This window comes from Sminthopsis crassicaudata, chromosome 1 (assembly GCF_048593235.1).
Source record: "Sminthopsis crassicaudata isolate SCR6 chromosome 1, ASM4859323v1, whole genome shotgun sequence".
Lineage (NCBI taxonomy): Eukaryota > Metazoa > Chordata > Mammalia > Dasyuromorphia > Dasyuridae > Sminthopsis > Sminthopsis crassicaudata.
Window position 1 is genome coordinate 367,975,736 of NC_133617.1, and position 26,383 is coordinate 368,002,118.

General features: G+C 34.7%; 1 protein-coding gene across 1 annotated transcript in view; it reads right to left on the reverse strand.

Annotated features, from left to right (window-relative positions):
• Positions 1-26,031, reverse strand: part of LOXHD1 (lipoxygenase homology PLAT domains 1) — a 158,951-nt gene extending 132,920 nt beyond the window's left edge. The window contains exon 1 of the mRNA XM_074280182.1: positions 25,908-26,031. Within this exon, the coding sequence (XP_074136283.1) occupies positions 25,908-26,031 (124 nt within the window). The remainder of the gene's footprint in view (positions 1-25,907) is intronic.
• Positions 26,032-26,383: the final 352 nt, after the last annotated feature.

The window sequence follows — 26,383 nt, forward strand, 5'->3', positions numbered from 1 at the left end:
CTTACAAGCCTAGAATTTACAAAACATAACTTCTCCCTTTCAAAAATCATATATTACTATCAGCAATTTAGTAGAGATATCTGTAAGCTTTTTCAATTACCTATAATGAGCTACTTTTCTGAGCCTGACGACTTGAACTTATAAAGGACAGTTTAGATCTCTAACTGGTTTCTTCTTTTGCATAAATTTTCAGTTAACCACTGTTGTTGGATACTTCTATGTCTAAGGTCATGCAAAAAAGAAGCAAAATAGAATAGCTCTCTGCCATCAATTTATCATCAGTGATTATGATCCCATCTAACCTGAATTGTGTTCCCAAGTTACTACCCTCATTTTTATCTTTTTTTTTTAGGTCTTTAAAAAAATCTAAGTTAAGAGACATTTTCTATATACAGACAATGCCCAATTTATATAGATTTACATTATGTAAACTTGACTTTATGTAAAAAATTCTGAAAGAAAAAATGTCTACAAATACTTCAAGATTTTTAAAAGTTAAAGACTAGCTAAAGATAAAAGTGCTTGCTATCATCAGATACATGGGGGGAAAGGGGGAAAGACCAACTATCCAAATAACTCTTAAAGTAAAAAAAAAATCACACAGCAAACAACCAGTGATGAAGGCTAGGTGAAGTGAATAGGGAAGGAGTAACATACTGCACACTTACATTAATTTTACTGTACAGTATTGTGCATACATTATCATCATCTTTACCTTTCTTTTCATAATTCTGTTTATTATCAGGGTACAGTATTTAATGTCTGTATTTTAGTATAATTTATGACTTGTGTAAAGATATTATTTTGTATATGCCTTTGATATATAGGCTAAGTGAAGTGGCTGGGTAGGGACAAATTTATATTACATAAAAATTGCTTTACATAGAAGTCTATGGAATAATCCACTTACATAAAAATGAGAACTGTCTGTAGTCATGTTGGAGGCAGTTAGGTGGTATGGGAAATAGAACACTGAGTTCAAACTCTGGTCTCAGATACTTGCTAGCTATTTGATCCTGGGTGAATTACTTGTTTTTTGCCTCAATTTCTTCATCTGCAAAATGAGGAGAATGGTAGCACCCTTTTCCTAGAGTTGTTGTGGAAACAATAAGAACAGAGAGTATGGCATAGTCCTCGGCACATAATAAGCTACATAAATATTAACTATTATTTTATGTTAATCTTTTGAGGCATTTAGACCTTTCTTGTCTCATCAGAAACATTTGTATCACCAGAATCCCACGCTTTAGCTAATTTTTTTCTGTAGAATTTTAGCCCTTGACATTTTCCCCTTTCTCGGAATTCTTTTACATTCCCTTTCCTGGTTAATTGCATAATTCAGCCAGTGTATGAATCTTGGAGAAGTATCCAAAACTATTTCTATAGACTTCTTCCAGTTCTGCCATCTCCATTTTCTAGGATAACTATGCTGTGAATCTAGCCATGTAGATCCTCAGCCAAAGGTTCATCCCCAGTAGTAGAACTATGAGGAAGCTGAAACTGAGAATTTGCCACTAAATCATCTATTCAGTAATGGGATGAGCTTCATTCTAGGAGTCCCAATACTAGCTAATTGCTTCTACTCATTTATTGATATATTCAACAAGTATCTACCACATGCTAAGTGCTGGGAGTAGAGGAACAAGAAATGAGATGGTTTTTTATTTCAAGGAACTTATATTCTACTGGGGGAAAACAATGTCTACATAAGTAAATAAATACAAAATATATGCAAAGCAATTTCAAAAAGGGATGGGGCACTAGCCAGGAAAAGCTATGTGCAGAAGGTAAAACTTGAAATGAGTTTTAAAGGAATTTAAGTTTTGTAAGAGACAAGGAGAAGGGAGGAAGTACATTTTAGATGAAGGGAACAGACTATACAAATCTTGGAGATGGGAAGAGAGAAATCATTTATGGAGAATATTCCCATATCACCTTCTCAATCTAACCCATTCCTTTTTATTAAAGTATTTATTAATATTGCTCCATCCTAGTTTAGAACCATATGTGACCCACAATGTTTCAAAGATGCCTAGATGATTCAGTTGTATTTACCTTCTGGTCAGCTAATCAGTCAACAATAAGCAAGCATTTGCTTAGTGCATACTATATAGCAGTGTATAGGTTAAGTCCTAGGGATACAAAGAAAGGTAAAAAACTAGCTTCTGCTCTCAAAGAGCTTACATTCTCATAGGGATGGAGAATGGGGGTAAAACATGCTTATAACTAGGTAAGATTTATGCAAAATGGGTGGCAGGTGATCTCAAAAGGAGAGGCCCTAGCAGCTGGAAGAATGGGAAATATTGCACTGATCAAGACAATGATCTACTACAACTGAAAAATGTTATCCACTTCCTAATAGAAACCTGATGGACTCAGAGTACAGATTAAAGCATATTTTTAATGTTTAGTTTTCATGCTTTTTTGTTTTTATACATAACATGGCTAATGCAGAAGTCATATTTGCATGATTTTATATGTATAATGGCTATCCTATTTCTTGCCTTTTCATTGGATGGTGGAGAACATGAAGGAAAGGAGAGAATTTGGAACTGATACGTACATATGTATATATATGTTTATATATACATATATATATACATATATATATAAATATATATTTGCTGAGGCAATAAGGGTTAAGTGACCACACAGGTAGGAAGTGTTAAGTGTCTAAGATCAGAATTGAACTCAGATCCTCCTGACTTCAGGGCCAATTCCAATGTGTTAGAGAAATCCATCTGCATTCAAAGAGAGGACTATGGGAAGTAAATGTAGATCACAACATAGTATTTTCACCTATTTTTTGTTGTTTTTTGCTTGCTTGTTTTCTTTCTCTCATTTTTTCCCTCCTTGATCTGATCTTTCTTGAGTAGCATGATAAATGTGGAAAAATATTTAGAAGAATTGCACATATTTAACTTATATTGGATTTTTTGCAGTCTGGGGGAGGGCAGAGAAAGGGAGAAAAATGTGGAATACAAGATTTTGCAAGGGTGAATGTTGAAAACTATTTTTACATGTATTTTGAAAAATAAAAAAGTTATTATAAAAAAGATGTCACTTAGCCCCACCCATTTATTTTACAGATAAGGAAAATGAAGCCTCAGAAATAAAGAGATCTGCCTGAGGTTGCATAAGTAGTAACTCTCAGAGATGAGATTTAAACACACTTATTCTGACTCCAGATTGAGCAACTTTTTTTATTACACAAAACTTTTTGACCCACTACAAAAATCTTTATAAAGTATACAAAAAGCTAATATCTTAATTTAACAAAATGAGAAACTGAGATTCAGAGGTATTTAGTGCATGCTCAGAATCACAATTAGTAAATGACATGGACAAGATTCTTCTGCCTCCAAGTTTAGGGTCCTTTGCACTTCACCAATGGTTTTTAACCCAAAGTCCATGAATTTATTGTTTAATATATAATTTGATAATTAATTTCAACAAAATTGGTTGTCTTTGTGATTCTATGTATTGCATGCATTTAAAAATTATTTAGATTTTCCAGAGAGCCCAAGAAGATCCATGACACACAAAAAGAAATGAAAAACCCCTGAATTATATACCACAATGTTTCACTGGGAAGATTTAGAAGAGATGTGCTTTTAAATATCTAAAAGGCTGTAATATAGAAGAGAGATTGGACTTGCTCTGCTTGTCCTCAGAATGCAGAGCTGGGATTGATAGATGGAAATTAGGAGGCTGCTTTTTTTGGGTCCAATATTAAAGAAGAACTTTCTAAAAATAAAAGCTGTCCAACCATGAAATGAGTTACCTCTCAAAGTAGTGAGTGAGTTTCTCATCACTGGAGGTGTTCAAAAAGAGGAGTTTTTTTAAATCTATGAAAAAAGACTGCAAGAAAGCCCAACTTTGATCTGACTGGCTGCAGAACTAAATGAGATAATATGTATAAAATGCTTTAGATCCTATATAAATAAATGTCAATTGTTATTATTATGGCCATTTGTCAGATATATATATATAGGATTCCTGCTTTATTTGGGAGATTGGTCTAGGCCAGGGCTTCTTAAACCTTTTTCATTCATGATCCTGAATATATAGGTATGGTAAGAACTGCCAAATTCTGTTCATGTAGAATAATGTGAAGTCAGAGTCTATTGTTAATTCATCCATTCTCTCTCCAATCTAGTTAGCATCATTAAAAACATTCACAACAACCTTTGAGACAACCTTAATGGAACTTAGCTTTCCCAGACTGCTTTATTACCACAAGTTAAAACAGTTGTAAATTCTATCAACTATAATTGCATACAAAGGAACTTAGCTTTCCCAGACAATCTCGAGATTGGCGTATCATTAGACAGGTCTGAGACATGGTTTGTCAGGTGCAAACCATCTCGCTCTCTGACCCACCTCCCTTTTGAGTCCCTGCCTTTGCAACTGAGAAACCTCCAAGGCTACATGTCCCCTATTTAAAAAATCCACTTTTGATGAAGATCTTTGCTAAGTCGACTATGAAGCATTCTCTTTCTCTCCCTCATAGTGCCTTCTCTTTAATAGCACCTTTCTCCTAACTCTTGTAAATCTAACCTGCCAGTCAATGACTTTCTCCTGTCTCATGAAGTACTTCCTTTCTCCTGGTTAATAATGAGTTTCCCAGGGGAACTTGTCTTTTTCTTTGCTAACTATAAGTTCTCCTAACTGATTTGCCATTCCTGTCACCCATTTTACCTCTTATTTTTAATGTAAACTCTGCTCCTAAATAAACCTCCCTTTTGGCAAAGAGAATGGCAATTGTGAATTTGTTACATCTTTATTTCAAACTAGGTATTGCTACCTCGACTTCATCAGGTATATAATATAGGTATACAAATCATACATTTACTGATAATAAATCCTGGGGCAGCTAGATAGTACTGTGGATACAGCAATGGCCCTGTAGTCAGGAGGACGATAAATCATAATTTCATGAAGTCCACTTTCAGTTATAAGACCCCATATGTGGTCATGACCAATAGTTTAAGAAACAGGAGTCTAGATAAATTCTCCTAAAAGTCCCTAAAGGTTCATTAAATCACTGAGGATCAAATGAGATAATATCTGAAAAATGCTTAACACAATGCCTGATACATAGCAGCCACTTAATAAATGCTTCTTTTCTCTTTAGCACTGTTCACCCACTTTGAGCATCAGCCACAAATTGAAAGCAGATCCTGGTCTGGTGTTTAGTTTATCATATTTCCTCCTATTTTAAGTAGAGCCCTGTGAAGTCAATAATATAGTTGAGAGTAGGAAAAAGAATACCCAAGTATCTCCTTGTCTTCCTCTTCTTCACCTGACTACCAACTAGCCTTTCATTTCACTTATCACTGGAAATCCTTCTAATATTCTCTTTTTAAACTAGAATTCCAGAGCTGAAAGGAATTTCAAAAGTTTATTCAATCCAACCTCCTCCTCCAAGCATTTAGTGAGTTAACAAAAACTGCAAAGATGGAAGGATGCAACTGGCTTCACATAATGGAGTTAAATGTTGTGGTTCCCACCTGCATTTGGGTCAGAGAGAATGAGAAATTCAATCTAGTTTCCCATTGTACTCAGTGCTAATATAAAATGATTAGACCAGACTGTCTTTTGCAAGGTTCATGATAAAATGGGTCATAAATTCATAAAATGAGTTTGGCAGTGAAATGTCAATATCAAGTACTTGAGAAGTCAGTGGTTCCATGTTTCTCTGCTTCATTGATTTCAACTACCCAGTGAACGTTCATGTTACTTTAAACAAGTCTTTCCATATGTAATTTTGGATCTTGTCCAAATGATCAGTTCCAGTCAAGATCAACCAGCATAAAAATGTACAAAGAACATGAGGATAAAGACCAGGAGGTCTATCAGGACTTCATAAACTTTTTCTACTTGTGACTCCCTTTCACTTGAGAAATTTTCATATAACCCAGAATATAAAATAGGCATACAAATCAAATATTTACTGATAATGAACCACAATTTTGTGATGCATATTCAGTTATGAGACTTCCTCTGGTGTAACAAACCACAGTTTAAGAACCTAGGCTCTATCTTACTGTGTGAAAAGGACAGAAGACATATTTAGACAAGTTCCATCATCTTAGACTTAATTAATCCATCTATAAAATAGGGAAAACATTTTGTCTTTCCTATCTCATATTTTATCTTATATTTTCCTTTTTTATCTCATATTATTCCTTTCCACTAACTTTATATTATGGTCACCCTATTTTATTTTCTGCCCCTTTACTACTCTATCCTTCTGCTCACTCTAGTCCCAATGCCTTTTGCAATTTCCAACCTTGTCCTCTTCATCTATTGAATTCCTACATATCTTTCAAAGCCTAAATCAAACATTAGCTCCTTTCTTGCACCCCTTCTGCTAGTGATCATACTGCTCAATAGTTTTGTGGCCCCATAGCATGTAACCTCTGATATAGACATGTTATATTATTGTATATTATATACTCTGTAATATTGCAAATTTCATATCCATAAATCTGGCGATTTTGTCTTCTAAATTGTAAGCTCTAAAAGGGCTGTGGTCATGGTAGTGTTTTTTCCCTAAATTTTGTACTTTCCTTGTCTCCTAGAACAATGCTTTATATACACATTAAGTCCCTAATAAATGTCCACTGCATTAATAAGAATAATAACTAACATTTACTGATATTGTTTAGTAATTTTTATGTCTGGCTCTTTGTAAACCCATTTCAAGTTTTCTTGATAAAGTTTCTGAAATGCTTGGCTATTTCCCTTTTCAGCTCATTTTACAAATGGGGAAACTGAGGCAAATAATGGTAAGTCATTTGCCCAGGATCACATAGCTAGTAAGTGTCTGAGAATGGATTTGAACTTAGGCAGATAAGTCATCCTCTCCAGGCCCAGCACTCTAAGTGGCCACCTAGCTGCCCTAACTACTATATAGCTCTTTAAGATTTTGTAAAGCATCTTATACATATTATCTCTTCTTATCTTCACAACAACCCTGTAAAATAGGTGTTGTTATTATCTATATTCTACATACTGAATAAATCAAAGTTAAAGTGGTCAAGCAACACATCAAGGGTCAAATAATTAATAAATATCTAAGGTAGAATTGGAACTCAGGTTTTCATCCTGATTCCAAGTCTACTGTCATGTACACATTTTGTATAAAATACTATCTCAAAGGATTTAGCACTAGAAAAAGACTTTGAGAAATGGTCTAAACCTCTTATAACTTGCCCAAGATCACACAATATAGCAATAGAATAGGGATTTGATCCTGTATTTACTCCGTATGTAACATTCTTTCCACCCCAACTATTATTTTCTTAGGAATAGGTGTTATTAGTAATAATGCATTACTATAATACTTTATGAAGTTTACCATCTGTTCTCCCCAACCATGTTATAAAGGGAAGGAGGAATAACATGCAATGTGCAAATGAGGAAACTGAGTGTCAAAGAGCTGACATCATTTGCCCATGACCCCACAATACAGCATACAGCATAGTTTTGGTTTTTTTTAGCTAAGATGTTAGGAAGATGCCATTGATGAATTCAACCACTCAAGATAGGGTGGGCAGCAAGTGTCAATAGGACCTTAACTCTCCATGGAGGGATTTCGGATAAATTTCTTAGCTGAATTTGCTCCTTATCTCCCCCTGGATGAGACCAAAGTAAAAAAAAAAAAAAAAAAAAAAAAAAAAAAAAAAAAAAAAAAAGGACATTCCACATTCTTCTCCCTACTGGAAGAAAGAAAAAAGGGAATAATGAATGGGAATAATAACCTACTTTCCATTCCCCAAACAAGTTTCACACTTTCCTGCCTGAATATGCAATTGTTCACAATCTTCAAGCAAGTTCCCCCTCTTTACCAGTTAAATTTCATTCCCATCTTTTAAAGTCACCTCCATATATCCTTTTCTCTTTGAAGACAGTTCCCATTCCTCAACCATGAGTTATCAATCAATAAGTATTTTTATGTACAGTTATCCCTTTCAAACCCTGACTTTCCCCATCATGATTTTGATACATCAATATATCATGATTGACATAAAAAATTATATGGGAATTTTGGATGATAATTTGAAGTCCAATAGACAACACAGAAAAAAATGTTTAGAAACTCATAAATGCATACAATATGTGTATAATATTGTACAACATCAATATATTTTATCTTTTAATACCATAATAATTCAATCTTCTTCTTTGATATAAAGAGAGCCAAAAAATTTTACTAGGATTTTCTAGATTGTGGAGATATTTCCTACCCTAATCTCCATGATGTGGAAAGGATAACTACCAAGCATTATGCTCAGTACCAATTCTATATTCAAGAAGTTCACATTCTAGTGGAGGAAATGACATGCAAATAATTAGTTACATGAGATAGATATAGATAGATAGATATGCATACATATATATAGAGAGAGAGAGACAGAGACAGAGAGACAGAGACAGAGAGAGAGAGACAGACAGAGAGAGAGACAGAGAGAGAGAGAGAAAAAGAGAGTGAGAGAGAGTGTGAGAGAGTGAGAGAGAGAGAGACAGAGACAGAGACAGAGACAGAGACAGAGAGACAGAGAGAGTGAGAGAGTGAGAGAGAGAGAGAGACAGAGAGAGAGAGAGAGAGAGAAAGAGAGTGAAAGAGTGTGTGAGAGAGTGAGAGAGAGAGACAGAGAGAGAGAGAGAGACAGAGACAGAGACAGAGAGACAGAGAGAGACAGAGAGAGTGAGAGAGAGAGAGTGAGAGAGAGAGACAGAGAGAGTGAGAGAGTGAGAGAGAGAGAGAGAGTGAGAGAGAGAGAGTTAGTAATCTCAGAAGAGAAAAAGCATCAGCAGTGAGGAGAGTAGGAAAGGTCTTCTACAGAAAGTAGTGTTTGCCTTTGATCCATCAATACCATTTCTAGGTCTGTAACTCGGAGAGATCATTAAAAAATTAAAAAGGATCTACATATACAAAGTACCTCTTTTTGTGGTGGAAAAGAATTGGAAATTGAGGTGGATGCCCATCAACTGGAGAATGTTTAAACATGTGATATATGAATGTAATAGAATACTATTATGCTGCAGGAAAGGATCATGGTTATTCTTTCAAAAAAACTTGGGAAAACTTGTATGAACTGATGCAAAGTAAATTGAGCAGCATCAGAAGAATATTGTACATAGTTAACAGCAAGTTTGTGTGATAATTAATTATGATAGACTAAGCTCTTCTCAGCATGATCCAAGTGATTCAAGACAATTTCATTAGACTTGGGATAGAAAATGTCATCCACATCCAGAGAGAGAACTATGGAATCTGAATGCAGATTGAAGCATATTATTTTCACTTTTAGCTTGTTTTTTTTCTTTCTTGGTTTTTTTTCTTTTTGTACTCATTCTTCTTTCATAACATAATTAATGTGAAAATATATTTACTATGACTGAACATTTATAACCTGTATCAGATTGATTGCTGTTTTGAGGAAGGGGAAAGGGGAAAAGGGAAGGAGGAAAATGGAAATCAAAATATTATTAAAGTAAATATTGAAAAAAAATTTTTAAAGAAATTGGTGTTTCCCTTGAGTCTTAAAGAAAGCCAGGGATTCTAAGTAGTGGAAATGAGAAAGGAAAGCTTTTCAGTCATGGATATCATCAGTACAAAGGAAGAAAGTTGAGAGGTGGAGGAGGTATTTGATGAACTGCAGGTAGGCTAGTATGGCTAGATTGTAGAGTGCATGGGCTTTTAGATGGCACAATGAATAGAGTGCTAAGCTAAAGTCCAGAAGATTCATCTTCATGAGTTCAGCTCTGGCCTCAGATACTTTTTAGCTGTGTGACTCAAGGTAAGCCATTTAACCTTGTTTGCTTCAGTTTCCTCATTTGTAAAAATGAGCTGGAGAAGGAAATGGCAAACCACTCCAGCATCTCTGCCAAGAAAATCCCAAATGGGATAACAAAGAGTTGGACACAATTGACAAATGACTGAATAACAAGAATGCATAAGGAAGTGAAGTTATAGGAAGGCTAGAAACCTAGGAAGGGATCGGGTTATAGTTTTAAATTCCAAACAGATGACTTTTTACTTGATCCTAAATGCAATAGGAAGCCACTGAAGGAAGCCACTGGATATCACTGAGCAGGAATGTGATGTGTCCTTTAGAAGACCTATCCTTTAGAAAAATCACCTTAGAAGCTGAGCGGAGGATCTGAACTTGGATAACACTTTGTTTTGCCCCTCTAAAATATACTCATAAAATATGTGATTCACACAACTTGGATTAAAAAAATCTCTGCCTCTTACTGTCTGGGTAACATTGGTTCATTTCTTCTTTACTATGTGCTAGGCACTGTGCTAAGTGCTGAGGTTACAAATAAAAGCAAAAGAGATTCTGTCCTCAAAGAGCTAAAATCTAATGAGGGAGACTTCATGCAAACAACCAATAGTCAGCATTCTTACATGAAGAAATTACTAACCTATATATTTTCTTTTCATACAAATATATATATATATGTTTATATATAAGCATATATCTATGTAAGTTCATATGTAAATATTCAATGTCTTCTTTTTGTTAAATCATTCAATTTCTCTGTTCCTCAATATCCTATAAATAAGATTGGGCCAAGTGATCTTTAGTCCCTCTAAATCTATGATGCTATGAATTACTCTTGCCTACTTCATAGAGATATGATAGAGATCCCATGGGTCCCATCTACTGTGAAGGATTACTCTTATTAATAGCATTAACTTTAATTAATCAATATCCTTAAGACCCTATTATCAGAATGGGTCAAAAATACCTTTCATGTTAGATGCCTACCTTGACATTAATGCTGCTCTGCTCAAGGGGCATCATTTTCAGTGCTTTGAATGAAATGTCAGCTGTATCCCAGAGCCAGTGGTATCTTGACATTCACAGAAGGTCATGGTACCTCTAATGGAAGTATTTGTTCAAAGATGCCGTCTGAATGTTTTGCTTTGTAAGTGCAGAAATAGAGAAAACTTCAAGAGCCATGGAGATTTCTATTCAATGCAACTCAACTAGGTTTGGGCATTTGTAAAATCCCACTCCCAACCTTACCCTTTACATGCAATTCATTAGGACAGAAAATGGGAAGTTAGATTAAATAAGATACAATACTTGCCTTCATAAATTTCAAAGTATAATAGGAACTAAGTGAGTTACAAAATATTATCTGAGAAATATAGAAAATGCCCAGACAAAAATGCTATTTTAGATCCTAAGAAAGAAATATGATTTCTAGCTGGAAGAATCAGAGAACCTGAAAGGCTAATATAGATTTCTAAAATATGTAGCTTTTATACTATATCTTGGAGGAATGGGAGGTCAACAGCAATTAAATCAATTCATTTCCATTGAAAATGCATTATTAACCACCTTACTGTACTCAAAAGAGGAGGAAATAAGCATTTTATAGGACCTACCATATACTAGGCTTCAAGTTTATATGAAGGCATATATCTATATAAATTCATATGTAAATGGACAACATCTTCTTTTCTTCAAAACATTTAATTTCTTTGTTTTGTTTTGTTTTGTTTTACAATTTTTTTCATTGATCCTCACAATAAAGATAGATGCTATTATTATCCCAATTTTACATATGAGGAAATTCAGAGGAACAGAGATTTAAGTGACTTGCTTTGGATCATACAGCAAGTAAATGTTTAAGCCCAAATTTGGAATTAGGTTTTCCTAACCCCAAGCCTACGATTCTATCCATCATACCACCTAGCAACGTCATAGTTGGGTTTTTTGTTTGTTTGTTTTGTTTTTTTATTGGAGGGACAAAGAGGAGTGCATTTCACGAATAGAGCAAGAAAGATAGACAGCCTAGCATGATTGAAGTGCAGAGTGCCTTGAGGAAAGGCATTTTCACCTGGAACTTAGGACTCTGGGCTTAGCAGAAGCCTATCAAAGAATCTTAGTACTGTCTCTTCTTCATGCCCCCTAAAGGTCCTTTAGGGCAGCCTCATTGGAAGTGAGACCTAGTCTTCATCACCTCACACTATAAGCAAAAAAGTCACATCAACCACATGGGCGCCATTAGATCTCTAAACTAATGTTTTTATTCTCCTAAATGTCTCTAGAAGGCAGAAGCCTTTGAGACCCAAAAGAATGAGTCTTTAATGAGAGAACAACACCATTTCACCTTGCTCTCTGCTTGGCCTTCACACACAGGGATGACCTACTAGCCAAAGGCAAGTGAGGTGACCTAGCTACTTCCAACTCCAAGCCCTTCTCCTCCCCCTAATCCCAACCCTACTCTTCAGGAGGTACTGATGGGAACAAAGCCTGAAAATTCAAAAAGAGAACTCAGAAATAGTCAGTAGGTAAGTTTGCACTGGATGCACAAGATTTGTGACATCTGATCAAGATCATCATAGGCCAGAACAATTAAAGTGGATCTGTTGGCTTGATTCTGTCCAAGAAAGATTCTCACCATTTGTCAGAAATTCTCTATGATTTATAGGATTAAGTTCAAGTTCCTTGCCTTGATCTTCAAACCCCTCTATAATCTGAATGACTTAATGATAAGCATTTATTAATTATTTCATATTAAAGCTTCTTCTTTTCTCTATAACTTTCTTTTTTATAAAGAGAGGGGAAGAAAAGAGAGGGAGAAAATAGAAAGTATATGATGGAGAAAAACACAATTAATAATCAGCTATGGATATGAATGGGATGAACTCACCTATAAAACAAAGGAATAGAGCAGCCTGGATTAGATAACAGAATCCAACAATACACTTTTTACAAGAAACTCTCGCAACAGAAAGATTCACATGGTTAAAATAAGAAAAAGGTGCAGGTAGTTTAAAAAAGTGAAAGTATTAAGCATCATCTCAGATGAACAATAATAAAAACAGACATGGTTAAAAGAAATAAATGATATAATTACATTAAATTTAAAGGTTCTTTATACAATAAAATATGTGTAGTATTTAAATATATATACATCAAAAAGCAGAGTATCTAAGTATTTAAGGGGAAAAAATATTTCCTTCTCTCCTTCCCTTCTTTCTTTCCTTTCTTCCAGAAGCCTAAGTCTAGTGAAGGAGAGGATTAGGGATAGAATGCTGTCAAAGCTTCTTCTCTTTCTGTTCTCAGGTGTGTCTTAGTACTCCTCCCTGAATCCAGGCCCAGCTTTAGAATCTGTAGCTAAAAGACAAAAGAGAAGGAGGAAGGAGAAGAAGGACTGGATAATTGGGATAGATATATGGAGAAATTGAAAGTTTGATTGGATGAGCCTTTGCTTGGTCAGATGAATGAGTGATCTTGCTCTATTTTTGGACTCTGCCTCAACTCCTAAAGGAAGCATAATCATACTAAGTGGGTGGTAGGAATGGAGTGCTGAGAAATGCCTGAGAAATCATCCTGAAGTGCTCAGAGGTCAATACTCTACATGGCAGCTGCCATTCCTCAACCCCCAACATGACCAGAAAGAAGGTGTGCCTGAACTCAATCCTATAATGAGTAATCATTGTGGCAGAGGTAGGTGAGGGGATGAAGAAAAGGAATTTGGGGGCTAGGAAGAAACATTCAAAAAATTGCAGTTAGAGTTTAATTTTTAAAAACAAAACAAATAAGAAGTTGAAACAGACAGAAAGATAGAGAAATAGAGACAGAGACAGAAAGACAGAGAAATAGAGACAGAGGCAGAGAGATAAAGACAGAGAGACAGAGACAGAGAGAGGGGAGGAGACACAGAGAGAGAGGGAGACAAAGAGAGAGGGAAGGGGAAATAGAGAAAGGGGGAAAGCAGGAGGAGAGGGAGAGGAAGAAGGGAAAACAGAGAGAGAAAGAGGGAGACAGAAAGGGAGAGAGAGAGAGAGAGAGAGAGAGAGAGAGAGAGAGAGAGAGAGAGAGAGAGAGAGAGAGAGAGAGAGAGAGAGAGGTTAAACCAATTACAGGGAGTAATTAAAAGTAGAGTTATAAAAATCTTTGAGAATGTCAAAGTGTCCCTTTCAAAACTAGACAAATCTAACAAGAAGTAAATAAGAAAAATGTTTTTAATGATCTGAATAGAATTTCAGAGATGTTAAATATAATAACTCAGTTAATTATGGAATGATAATAGAAAAGGATATACACAGTTCTCAGCTATGCTTGGCATCTCTACAAAAATTCACCATGGGCTAGAGAATAAAACTCTCAAAAATAAATATAGAAAATTGCAATAATTTATTGGGCATAATGCAACAAAAATTATAATAAAGGGTACTTTTAAAAATTCAAACTTAAATAGTGAATAAATAATTTAATTCTGAAGAATAGGTAGGTTAAAGAACAAGGTACAGAAATACCTTATAGATAGAAATAGATAATTCATCAAAGAAAGAATAGATCAATGAATTGGATGCTTAATGAAAGACAATTAGAAAATCATCAAGTCAATTCCCTTAAATTCAACCCAGAAATGGAAATACTAAAAAATCAAAGCAAAGATAAATAATATTTAAAACAAAAATAAATTGATAAAACTAAGAAACATTTTAAATGAATAAAATATTTTTAAAAGTAATTAGCTAATATGATTAAAAGAAAGCAAAACCAAAAGATTAATACAAAAAATTTGAAAATGGAGACCTCACAACAAATAAAGACAAAATAAAGCATGTCAATATAAATTATTTTGCCCAATTACATACCAACAAAACTGTTCATTTAAAAGGAATGGACGAATATTTGCAAAATCTAAAGAATGCTAAATAAACATTTTAAATAGCCAATCTAAGAGGATTTAAATAACTCCAATTTAGTTATAATTGAACCCTTAAAGGAAAAAATATCCAGAACTAATGTATTAAAAAGTGAATATTAGCAAATGGTCATAGAAACATTAATTCCAATATTATATCACTTGTAAAAATAAAGAAGGTATCCTACTAAATTCCTTATGAAACAAATGTCATCCTGAGATACAAACCATAGGGAGATAAAATAGAGAAAAATTTATTAAATTTGTATTGTAATGAATATCAATACAAAAATATTGATAAGTTTCAGCAAAGAGGCCACAACAATATATTTTAAAAGTGTTATACTATGACAAACCTGAATTTATGCCAGCTATGCAGAATTGGTTCAGTTTTAGAAAAACTATAAACACAATAGACTATGTTAATAAAACTAAAAGAATAAAATCACAGGATAACATCAATAATAAATAAAAAGTTTTTGACAAAATGCAATACTCATTTCTATTTTTTTAAATTAAGCACAGAAATAAATGACCTTTTCCATGATATAGTAAATAGGGTAATAACAACTAACACTTATTTAGTACTTACTATGTACAAAACACTATGCTGTTTCACAAATATTATCTCATTTTATCCTCACAACAACCCTGTGAAATAAGAATTATTATCCTCATTTTACAGATGAGGAAACTGTTCCAGTTAGAAGGTAAATGACTTCCACAGGGTCACATAGCTAATAAGTGTCTGATGATGAAGACTCAGGTCTTCCTATTTTCTCTTCCTCTCTCCAGGCCTGACACTCTCCAAGCCTGGTGCTCTCTCCATACACTGACTAACTACATCTAAAAAAGTGCCTATCTATCTAAAACCAAGAACCAGTTTAAACAGAGAAACACTAGAAGGATTGCTAGTAAGATCAGAGATAAAGCACAAATGTTTATTTTCACCACTGTCATTTGATATAATGATAAAAATGCTGACCATAGCAATGGGACAAGAGAAAGTACTTGTGGAAATAACTAGGGTAAGTGAAGAATTTAAATTATCACTTTTTTCAAGCAAAATGATGGTTTGCTTAAAAATTCTAGACATTCAACAAAAAAATTAATGTAAACCATAACTTCATCCCAGTAGCAGAATATAAACCCACCTAAGTCATTAGCATTTCTGTATATTTCCAAGTAACCTCAACAGGAAGGCATAAAAATTAGCTATAAAATATATAAAACATTTAAGAATATACCTACTAAAGCCCACAGGAATTATGTGAAATAAGACTACAAAATACTTTTTTATAGAAATAATGACAGGCATTTTTAAAAATGAGCAATTAATTGCTCATTATAGTTGGACTGTTGGACTGTGTTGATATGATAAGAATTGCAATACCATCTAAATCAATTTGCTTACTTAGAACCATATTAATAAAAGTACTAAAAGGTTATTCTATAGGACTAGAAAAATAAAAATGAAATTAATCTGGAAGAACAAAATGTCAAGAATATCATGGAAAACAATGAGAACTAGAGAAAAGAAAGTTTATCAGTACCAGATTGCAAATTAAACTACAAAGTAGTAATTATCCAAACTATCTGATACCGATTAAAATTAGAAAAGTTGATTGGAAGAACAGATTAAATACATAAGATCCAGAAACAAAAGGCCATAGTAACATAATGTTTGATAAACTCAAGGACCCCAATTACTGAGATAAGGACTCACTAGTCTAAAAAAATTAGTAGAAAAATTGGAAGACATCTGACAAAAATTAGGTTTAATCCTATGTCACACCATGAAGCACAATAAACTTTAAATGGATGCATGACCTAGATATAAAAAGTCATATCATAAATAAATTAGAAGAAGAGAAGAGATACTTTTTATCAAAAGGGAAAGAATCTGATTCTTGACCAAATAAAAGAGTGAATCACAGGAGATAAAATAGATAAATTTAATTACAAATAATTTTAAAGTTTTTGCTCAAACAAAACTGGCACAACCAAAAGGAGAAGTTAAAGAGTTACTGAGTTTTCTGGTAAAGGTTTGATATTTAAGACATATAAGACACTGATTCAAATATATAAAACTAGAATCATTGCCAAATAGATGAATGGTCATAGACTATGAAGAGGCAATCCTCTGAAGAAGAAATGCAAATTATCAAAAACCATATTTAAAAGTTCTAAATCATTAGTAATAAGAGAAATGCAAATAAAAACAACTGGGCTTCCACCTAACACCCATCAAGATTGGCAAATATAATAAAAAGGTAAATATTAATTATTGAAAGGACAAAGGGAAAACAGATACATTAATATGCTGTTGGTGGAAAGTTAATTTAGTCTAACTATTCTAGAGTAGAATATAAAACTAAACCATAAAAAACCAGCAAATAATATATGCTTTTTTATCCAGAAATACTACTACTAGCCAGAAAAATATTCATGTCACAAAATACTTTTTATGCATTGAAGAACTGGAAACAATGGGGGTGCCCATTAACAGGATTAAGACTGAGCAAATTATGGTATATGAATGAAATGTAATATCATCAGGCCCTAAGAAAGGGCAAAAGGTACACATTCTGAGAAACCTGGGGAAACTTGTATGAAGTTATGCAGAGCAAAAAAACAAACAAACAAAAAAAAACAACAGGAAAATGACTTTTACAACAACTACTACAATTTTGTAAAGGAAAACATATTTGAAAGTTTTAAGAACTCTTAGTGATACAATGAATAATCAAGATTCTAGAGGAATAAAAATGAATCAGAGTTTTCTACCTATTGACAAAGTTGATGGAAGATAAGTGAATAATGAGACAGATTTTCTGACATGGTCTATATTTTGCTTGACTATATTTGTTTTAAGGGAGGACTTTTTTTGTTGGAGTGAAGGTAGAGAAGGGGAAAAGTAATTTTTATTTTAAAAAAAGAAAGAAAAGATCATTGGTGAAACATTTATAAAATACACAAAAGAAGAGAAAAAGGAATTTCAGAAAGAAACAAACAGGATAGTATTAGAAATACCATATTGAATTTATTATTTTTAAATTAAATTGTACATATTAGAGATTCATGGCTTCCTCTACAATTTTTTTCTGTTCTTTATATATGGAAATGATAACATTTTATTTGTTGATATCAGAGAGAGAAAGAAGAAATAGAAACAGAGGGGGGAAGCAAAGATAAGAGATAGAGAACAATGAAGAAGAGAGAAAAAGTGTGTGGGAGAGAGAGAGATTCAGAGAACAAGAGAGAGAGAGACAGAAATGGAAAGAAAGAGAGACACAGAGAGAGAGAGAGACAGGGAGAGAAAGAGAGAGGTGGGGGGAGAGAGAAACACTGCATAAGATCCATGGGAAATTGCTATTAAATGGCAATTTAAGTTTTAAAAACACATCGAGAAGATAGAAACAAAGGTAGCTTACAAAACATGAATACAAAGGCATGGCATATTCTTGAAAAAAATTAGTGTCAAGCATTTTAAAGTTCAAAATGACCTGAGGTAAAGAAATGGTGAGAAAATCTAATGGATAGTGGAAGAAAATCAGAACTAACTAAATCTTATTTTCATGTCTGTTTTCTTTTATCAAGAAGTCAGAGCTTTGACCTGGAAAGAATGTAACAAAAGTAATTAATAGGGAATTAAAATAAACAAAAAAACAATTGAAATCACCAGGCCAAAGTGAACTTTACCTCATGATACTAAAAGAATTGATAAAATATAATTTCTAAGCTATTGTCTTTGAATAATGAAATATCTTTGCAAGTGAAAGGAGTCACGCAAGACTGAATTAGACAGTTGTTTTCTTGATTTTCAAAAAAGGGAAGAGAGTAAATCTTGATTTTAATTCCTGAGAAAATTCTAGATACTGTTATTAAAAGAATAATTGAGGAACAATGAAAGATGGAAGCAGGGTTATAAGTAATAAGAGTAATAAGACTCTATCAAGAATAGAATACATTAGACCAACTTCATTTCCTTCCTAACAGGATTACTAGACTAGTAGACCAAGGGAACATTATAGATCAAATATATATAGATTTCATCAAAATCTTATTTAAGTCTTTCCTAGTATCATCAAAGATGGAGCTATATAAACTAGGCAATTATACTAGTAGGTAGACTTGGGAATAGCTGAATAACCAGACTCAAAATGTAATCATTAATGACTCAATAGTAACTTGGAAGGAGTTCTGTAGTGGAAAATCTCCAGAGATCTGTCCTTGGCCATGAGCTGTTTAACATTTTTTATCAGTGACTTGGATGAAAACATAGTCAACATGCTTGTCAAATTCACAGATGACACAAAGTTAACTAACATGTTGGATTACAATCAGAATCCAAAAAAATATATTAACAGACTAGAACAAAGAGCCATATTAAATGACAAAGATTGAACGAGTTTTTAAAAAAATCAACTTTACAATTGCAAAATAGATTGAACAGTTCACATTTTGAAACATCATGGGGGTGAGGGAGGTAAATCTCAAACTCTCAATACAAATTAATAAGACAGTGTATCAGTAATACTAAAAATAATAATAACAGTAATAATAATAATATATACATGTCAAGAATGGAGGAGGTAAGAGACCAACTGCATTCTTCTCTACTCAGATCATGTCTGGGATATCATTTTCAGCTCTAGGTTCTAGGCTTAGATAATATATTTAGAAGTTTGAATGTGTCCAGAGGTAGACAGAATGGTAAATGGCTTTAAGACCATATCAAGCATGAATCAGTTGGAGGAACTAGTAATGTTTATCCTATAAAAGAGAAGATTTGAGAAAGACCCACAGTAATGAGAGTTGTAGAAAGTTATAATGGGAAGAATTGGGCAAAATATGGATTTGAATCCTGTACTTAATATTAATGAGCTTTGTGCCTATGAGCAAGTCAAATAATGGGATGATAAAAATAAAGATCAAATGAGGTAACATTTGTAAAGTGCTTTGCAAAAACTTAAAAGTACTATGTAAATGCTGTCTATTGGTATTGTTGATGTTGTTATTATTAATATCCTTCACCTTATTTTCATAATAACGCCAAGAGCTAGTAATATTTATCCAAGTTTTACATATGAAAAACTGAGACAGATAAAATGTAAGCAACTTGCTAAAAAATATCTGAAGTGAGATCTTCCTGATCCCACCATACTCCCTGCATCATCTAAATCTATTAATTATTAATTTAACTCTCTCTGAGACTCAGTTTCCTCATGTGTAAAACTGAAATAATGATTACATGTAGTATCCACTTCACATAATTGTTGTAAGAATCAAATGGCATAAAGTATGTAAAGAGCTTCTCAAAGCTTTAAGAACTATACAAATGTCACCTTTTATTACTTTCCTTGCTCTAAAGGGCAAAAATAAGTGACAGTAGCAGAAAGACAGATTTGGGCTAATTGAAACTGTCCTAACAATGAAAATTATTCAAAAGTGGGATGGGCTGTTTTGAGAGACATGGTCATGGTCTCTATCCCGGAATCTTTAAGCAAACACTACTTGACAATCTATTTGAAATGGTATAGACAGAATTCTTGGTAAGATAGCTATTAGAATAGATGGTGCTCTCAGTTTCCTACCAGAGATTAGATTCCACAATTTTGGAGTCCATCTGATAGCTCCTAAGAATGTCCATGACTTTTCTAGATAAATGGAAAACTAGGCCTTGGGTTCCCATAGGAAAAACTTGCCTCTTGATCCAGGCCAATTTCAATAGACTTGTGACGGAAAGATCCATCTGCATCCAGAAAGGTGATGGTGGAGACTGAAAGTAGATCACAACATAATATTTTCACCTTTTGTGTAACTGATTTTTTCTTTCTCTTTTTTTTCTTTTTTAATCTGATTTTTCTTATGCAGCATAATATTTGTGGAAATATGTATAGAAGAATTGTACATGTTTAACATATATTGGATTATTTGCTATCTAGGAGAGAGGTTGGAGGAAAGGAGGGGAAAAATTTGGAACACAAGGTTTTGCAAGGGTGAATGTTGAAAACTATCTTTGCATATATTTTGAAAATAAAAATTATTATTAAAAAAGGAAAAGCTTGCCTCTAAACATCTGTTGCAAGGGAAGGGGTATAGAAAAAATTCAGATACTCTGTGGGAAGGTACTTTCATAAGCAAAAGACTATAACCATGTTAGCTATCAGAAATAGTGTCAGCTTTATATATAGACCAAAGGAGAAACAATTCAATTTAATTTATCAAGCAGCTAGGTGCTCAGTGGATATAGCACTGGACCTGGAGTCAGGAAGACCTGAGTTCAAATATAGATTTAGACATTTACTTTCTATATGCCACTGGGCAAATCATTTAATCTCTGTTTCCTTTAGTCCACTGGAGAGGCAATGACATCTCATTTCAGTATGTTTGCCAAGAAAACCCATGAACAGTAGTGTCCATGGAGTCATGAAGAGTTAGACATGACTGAATAGCAATGATACTTGCCAGGATTGTGATAAATGCTAAGAATATAAAGACAAAAACACATTCCCTATCCTCAGGGAACTTAATAAATAAATCAATACAAAGTATAAATATGGAAAATACAAAGTAGCTTTTGAGAAGGAAGATTTGGGAAAGCATAAAGAAGTCAGGATGATAGCACCAAAGACCTACAGCTGGAAAAAAAAAACTTTAGAGGTCATTTAGTACAAGCCCCTCATTTTAGAAAGTAAGGTCTGGGGGTAGCTAGATGGTACAGGAGAGAGAGTACTGGTCCTGGAGTCAGGAGGACCTGAGTTCAAATTTGGCCTCCCACACTTATTACTTCCTACCTGAGTGACCCTGAGCAACTCACAACCCCAATTGTCTCTCAGAAAGAAAGAAATTACAGTCTGGAGTGGGTACAAGACTTGTCTAAGTTAGTAATCTTCAGATGGAATCTGACCATATGTTCAGACCAAGATTTTTTAACCATTTTCATGGCATGGATCTATCAGTAATCTAAAGAAATCTAAGAACTCCTCAGAATAATACTTTTAAATACAGAAAATAAAATCTATAATTCTCAAAATATCTTTAAAAACAAGATTTGGATCCTGGGTTGAGAACTTCTGCTTCACAACTCAATGGACCTTTTTTTTTTCCCATTGTATCACAGCTCTTCCTACTTTTTAAAGTAAGGCACCCTGATACTTACCATTTTTTCCCATTGCATGTGTATGATAGTAGTTTAACATATATTTTTTCCCTATAAAGTTTTGTTCTTTACAAATGGAAAACATTAACTTTCATTGGATGCAGCCCAATATTGTAAAAACAGCTGACTTAGCTGTCCAAAGCCCTGACTTCTAATCTTCACTCTGCTTCTAACCATCTACCTGAGTGACCTTAGGCAAGTGAGTGATTTTAGGGATACCAGAGGGTGCCTTTTCTTCCCAACTATGTAATAACCATTTAAGAAATTGAGATCACGCTACTTTTGTATTCCTGGAAGTGTTTAGCACATTCTGGGCATGGGGTAGCTACTCAATCAATATTCGTTGGTTGATTATTTCACAGAATTGAAGAATTTCAAAAGACATCTCATAAGTTACCTGATCGTAGACATCTTAGCCTTTGCTATGAGTCCTCCAGCTGGGTACCTAGAAAGTACATTCATTGTTCCAACTTCCTTCCAATGCAGCCCTTTTTATGTTAGGTGCACTCTCCTCATTAGGATGGTTTTCCTTATAGTAAGCCAAAATTTGTCTCTCTACAACTTCCATTCATTGAGAATCATGTAATCACAGATACTCAAAAGTTGGCAGCAGCCTCAGCAGCCATTTAGGTCAGCTCTCAATGGAATGGAGCTATCCTCAGTTCTATCTGAGCTAATATCACCTGTACAACATGCTAGACAAGTACTCTACCTTGTACTTGAAGACCTCCAATGTCAGGGAGTCAGTCCTTTCACAAACGAGTCTGTTCTCTTTGGAATAGTTCTTTTAGCACTGACTAAGGAATGTGAGGATTGTTTTTTCTTTCTGTCTCAAATCATGAAAATAGATCAGTCATTATAATCAAAACCAGCTGGTAACAAAATTGTGAAGTCAAAAAATTCGTATTCCATACTCTCAGCTCCTTTTTCTTTTCTCTTCTTCTTCATCCCTTCCCTATTCTGCTTATGTTCTTGATCTATAGTAAACCTGCTTTAAGGAGAGGCCCTAATGAACTCATTCACATTAGGGTTTCAATGAATAATAATAATTTAATGGGAAACCTTTAAAGAGAAGATTAAAAAGGGGGAGGAGAAGGGAGCATGAAATACAGAGGTATACTAAGCTCTTGAAGGGAGGTTGTTATGACACAATAGAGGCTGATCTTCACTACAGAAAAAGATTACAATCTGGTAAAGAGGACAAGACAATAAGGTTAATATGAGGAAAATATTTTGCAAATCTTAAAATTTTATAGAGAAAGAGACAAGGCAGAATTTAGTGCTAGGTTATGTGTTAAATGATAAACCTTCATGGATTAGTTGAGACTTCTATTGGATCTTCAAAGAGAGTTGGAATTCATTGTTGTTGTTTGAACCACATCAAGAAGGTGATATCATAATTTGCAAGTGAATTGGATTTCAGTGAGGGAGGGCAGTGCAAAGTCACTAACCTCACTCTCTCCTCTAGAGTCATCTGGGGTTCAGGTGAAAGAGATATATATCAGGATGACTGGAGATGGTCTTGATATAATGAGAAACACTGGCTGCTAAGGTCTTTCCCAAGTCTCAGTTTATCTAAGGCAAGGACCATTCATGATTAAAACTAAGTAAGAAATAAGTCCAAGAATGACCTTTTTTACCTACTCAAAAAAATAATAATAATAATCTGGGAAGGGAAGACTTTCAGGATTTCTGACTAAAACAGAAACAACTACTATTTATATTTATTACAAGTCATCAAAACCCAAACAATAATCAAAGTAGACTTGAGCGGGGACTTAATGTTGAATAATTAGTGAGAATGAGAGTGATTTAGGTTTAAGACATGGTCCTTAAGTCAGAAATCTACCTGGTTCTTTCCAAGATATATTTGTTTCAACAATCAAAATTAATATTCCTTTAAACAGAGTACCAGCAGGTAAGGTTGAGATTTAAAGAGGAAGTGAAGAAGAGGAGCATTCCAGGTGGGGAAAACAGCTTGAAAGAAAATTAAGCTGGGAAATGGGAATAATAATAGTAGCATAAAGGATCTTTCCCCCCCTCCTATGTTTTCTTATTTCCTCTCTTCCTTTCCTTCTTCTCTTCTTTCATTCTTCATTCTATTTCCTGCTTTTATCCCAGTTTCCTCCCTCCCTTCTTCCATCTCTTTTCTCATTTCTTCCTCCTCTTTCCCTTTCTTCCCTCCTTCCATATTTCCCATTCCTGTCACTCATAATAAAATAGCTCCCTCAGAGTCCTAAGGAGCCAAGTAGGAAAAGGGGCAATGGTTTAAACTATCCTCATTCTCCCTGTACCCATTCTCTGCCTCCTCACATAACACAAGGGAATATTACTTACGGAAAATAGTTAGTCTTATATCCTATGCCCAACTTCATAGAATTCAGAGCCTGAGTCAAGGCCCAGAGTGTGAGGCGTCCAACACAGTCTAGGCACCTTGCCCAATGGATCTGAAGTCAGACAGAGTTGTTTGAAACTTGGTTCTGCTCTCTATTTCCTATGTGTGGCCCTGGACAAGCAATTTCACTTCTCAGGGTAAAATCTATAAAGTGGAAATATTGGATAAATGATCTATTAAGTCCCATCCAGATATTTCTGGGGGGGGGGGGTTTCTTCTTTTTTTAAAGATTGTCTCCTTATCCCAGACTGGAAGTGAAGGGGTTGTACATGGAGCTGATCCCACTATTCATCTTCACAGAAACTTTGCCCTGCTCCATTTCCAAACTTGGTCAATTTATGCTTCCTTCCTTAAGCAACCTGATGGCCCCTATGTTCCCAGAGGCTTACCAGACCATTGCCTAATCAGTGTCAACACTCAATTGGTATAGCCTATTAAAGTTCAGAACTCCTGAGCTCAAAATCTCTGTTGGTCTCAGCTTTCAAAGTAACTGGGATTATAGATGAATTGATAATTAATTTATGAAATTATAAAGTGGGAGCAAGCACATCCAGTTCTTTGGGAACCTACCAGGAAAGGCAACCACTGGCAGCAGGAAATGAGGTGGCAATCAGACTTTAATTATGCACAGAGGTTACAGAGATGAGTGCATGCCCACAGGCAGACAGCATAAGAGCACAGTATGGAATGAAAGATGATGAATGAAAAAAAAGAAAAAGAACAGAATGGGAAGGAAGTGAATTATGTGCTTCTAGTTGGCAGGAACTCTAGTAATGCCCATCCCAAACTCAGCAAGTTCAGCTATATTCATATGCATGGATGGGATAAGGCACCCCTGTTTGTTAGCAGAGTTTGAAAATTGGATCCCTTAAATTAAAAAAAAATGTATTTTTCCTTCCTGTGATACCCATTGTGCCCATTATAGACTTTAAGCTTTTACTATCATATAATAACATTTCTTAGAAATTGAATAACTATGTGCCACGGATCACCGTGCTCCTGGATCACTGCCTTGTTGTGGGAGAAGAGGCTTATGTAACCCAGTGAAACTATGAGTTATGCCATGCAGAATTAACCAAGATGGACAAGTCTCAGTAGAGAATTCTGACAAAAGGTGATCCATTGGAGAAGGAAATGGCAAACCTCTCCAGTATCTTTGCCAAGAAAACCCCATGGACAATATATTAATATTGCATATATAAGGGCCTGGTATGCTGTGGCCAAAAGATCACAAAGAGTTGGACTGAATGAGTGAATAACAATCAAACAGTGGAAAGTGGAATTTTCTGGCATTATAAATATTTGAAATTTTTAGAAATTCATAATAAAGAAATATCCTTCACTCTCACTGAAATTTCCACCCTGGACACCTGCCTACACTTAGTAACATCTGAGCAATGTGATCATCTAAAGAAAAATAGATTTCTGTTCCCCCGGCTTGGGCTAACTCACGCCTTGATCACTGGTCACTTCTCTAGGGCTCCACTGTAAACTACAGCTCCTACAGCTCCCTGGACTGTTTGCCTCCTACAGTTGTTGTAAAGACTGAACAAGATGGTGGGAAAGTACTTTGGAAACTCCAGTACCTCATATAAAAACACAGGATCCATTGTATCTGCTATCACCTCCCTCTTTCACCTTATAGGAACTCACCTCTAGTCTTGTAGTAATCATGCTCTAGCTCCTCTTCATCCTCAGATTCGTAATTCAGCAGCTCCTCCTCATACAGAGCTAAAAAGTCAATATCTTTCTTTCTTTTCTTTCTCTGGGGCATCATTTTGCCAGCTTATGATTTCCAGGAGGTTCTGGCCCTGGATCTTCCTTGCTCAGCTGCTCTTGCCTTCCTTTCATCCCTCCCCCCCCCCAACAGTTCCTTGACTGAACTCCTCTGTTCTTAGAATTCCCTTCTACAATTCATCCTCCTAGTCCTGAAGAGAAGCTCCAATATGGGATCTTTCCAGGTTTCCTCTCTTTCTCGCCCTTTCTCCTACCTCCAATCTCCTATGCTTTCTCCAACAAAGCTACTTCTCCAGTCAGCAGCGCCATACCATACCATAAAGTGGACTACTTCACTAGCTACCAGTTTTCTCTGGGTTTTTATCTTTGGCCTTCCCCCATCTCCTCCCCCA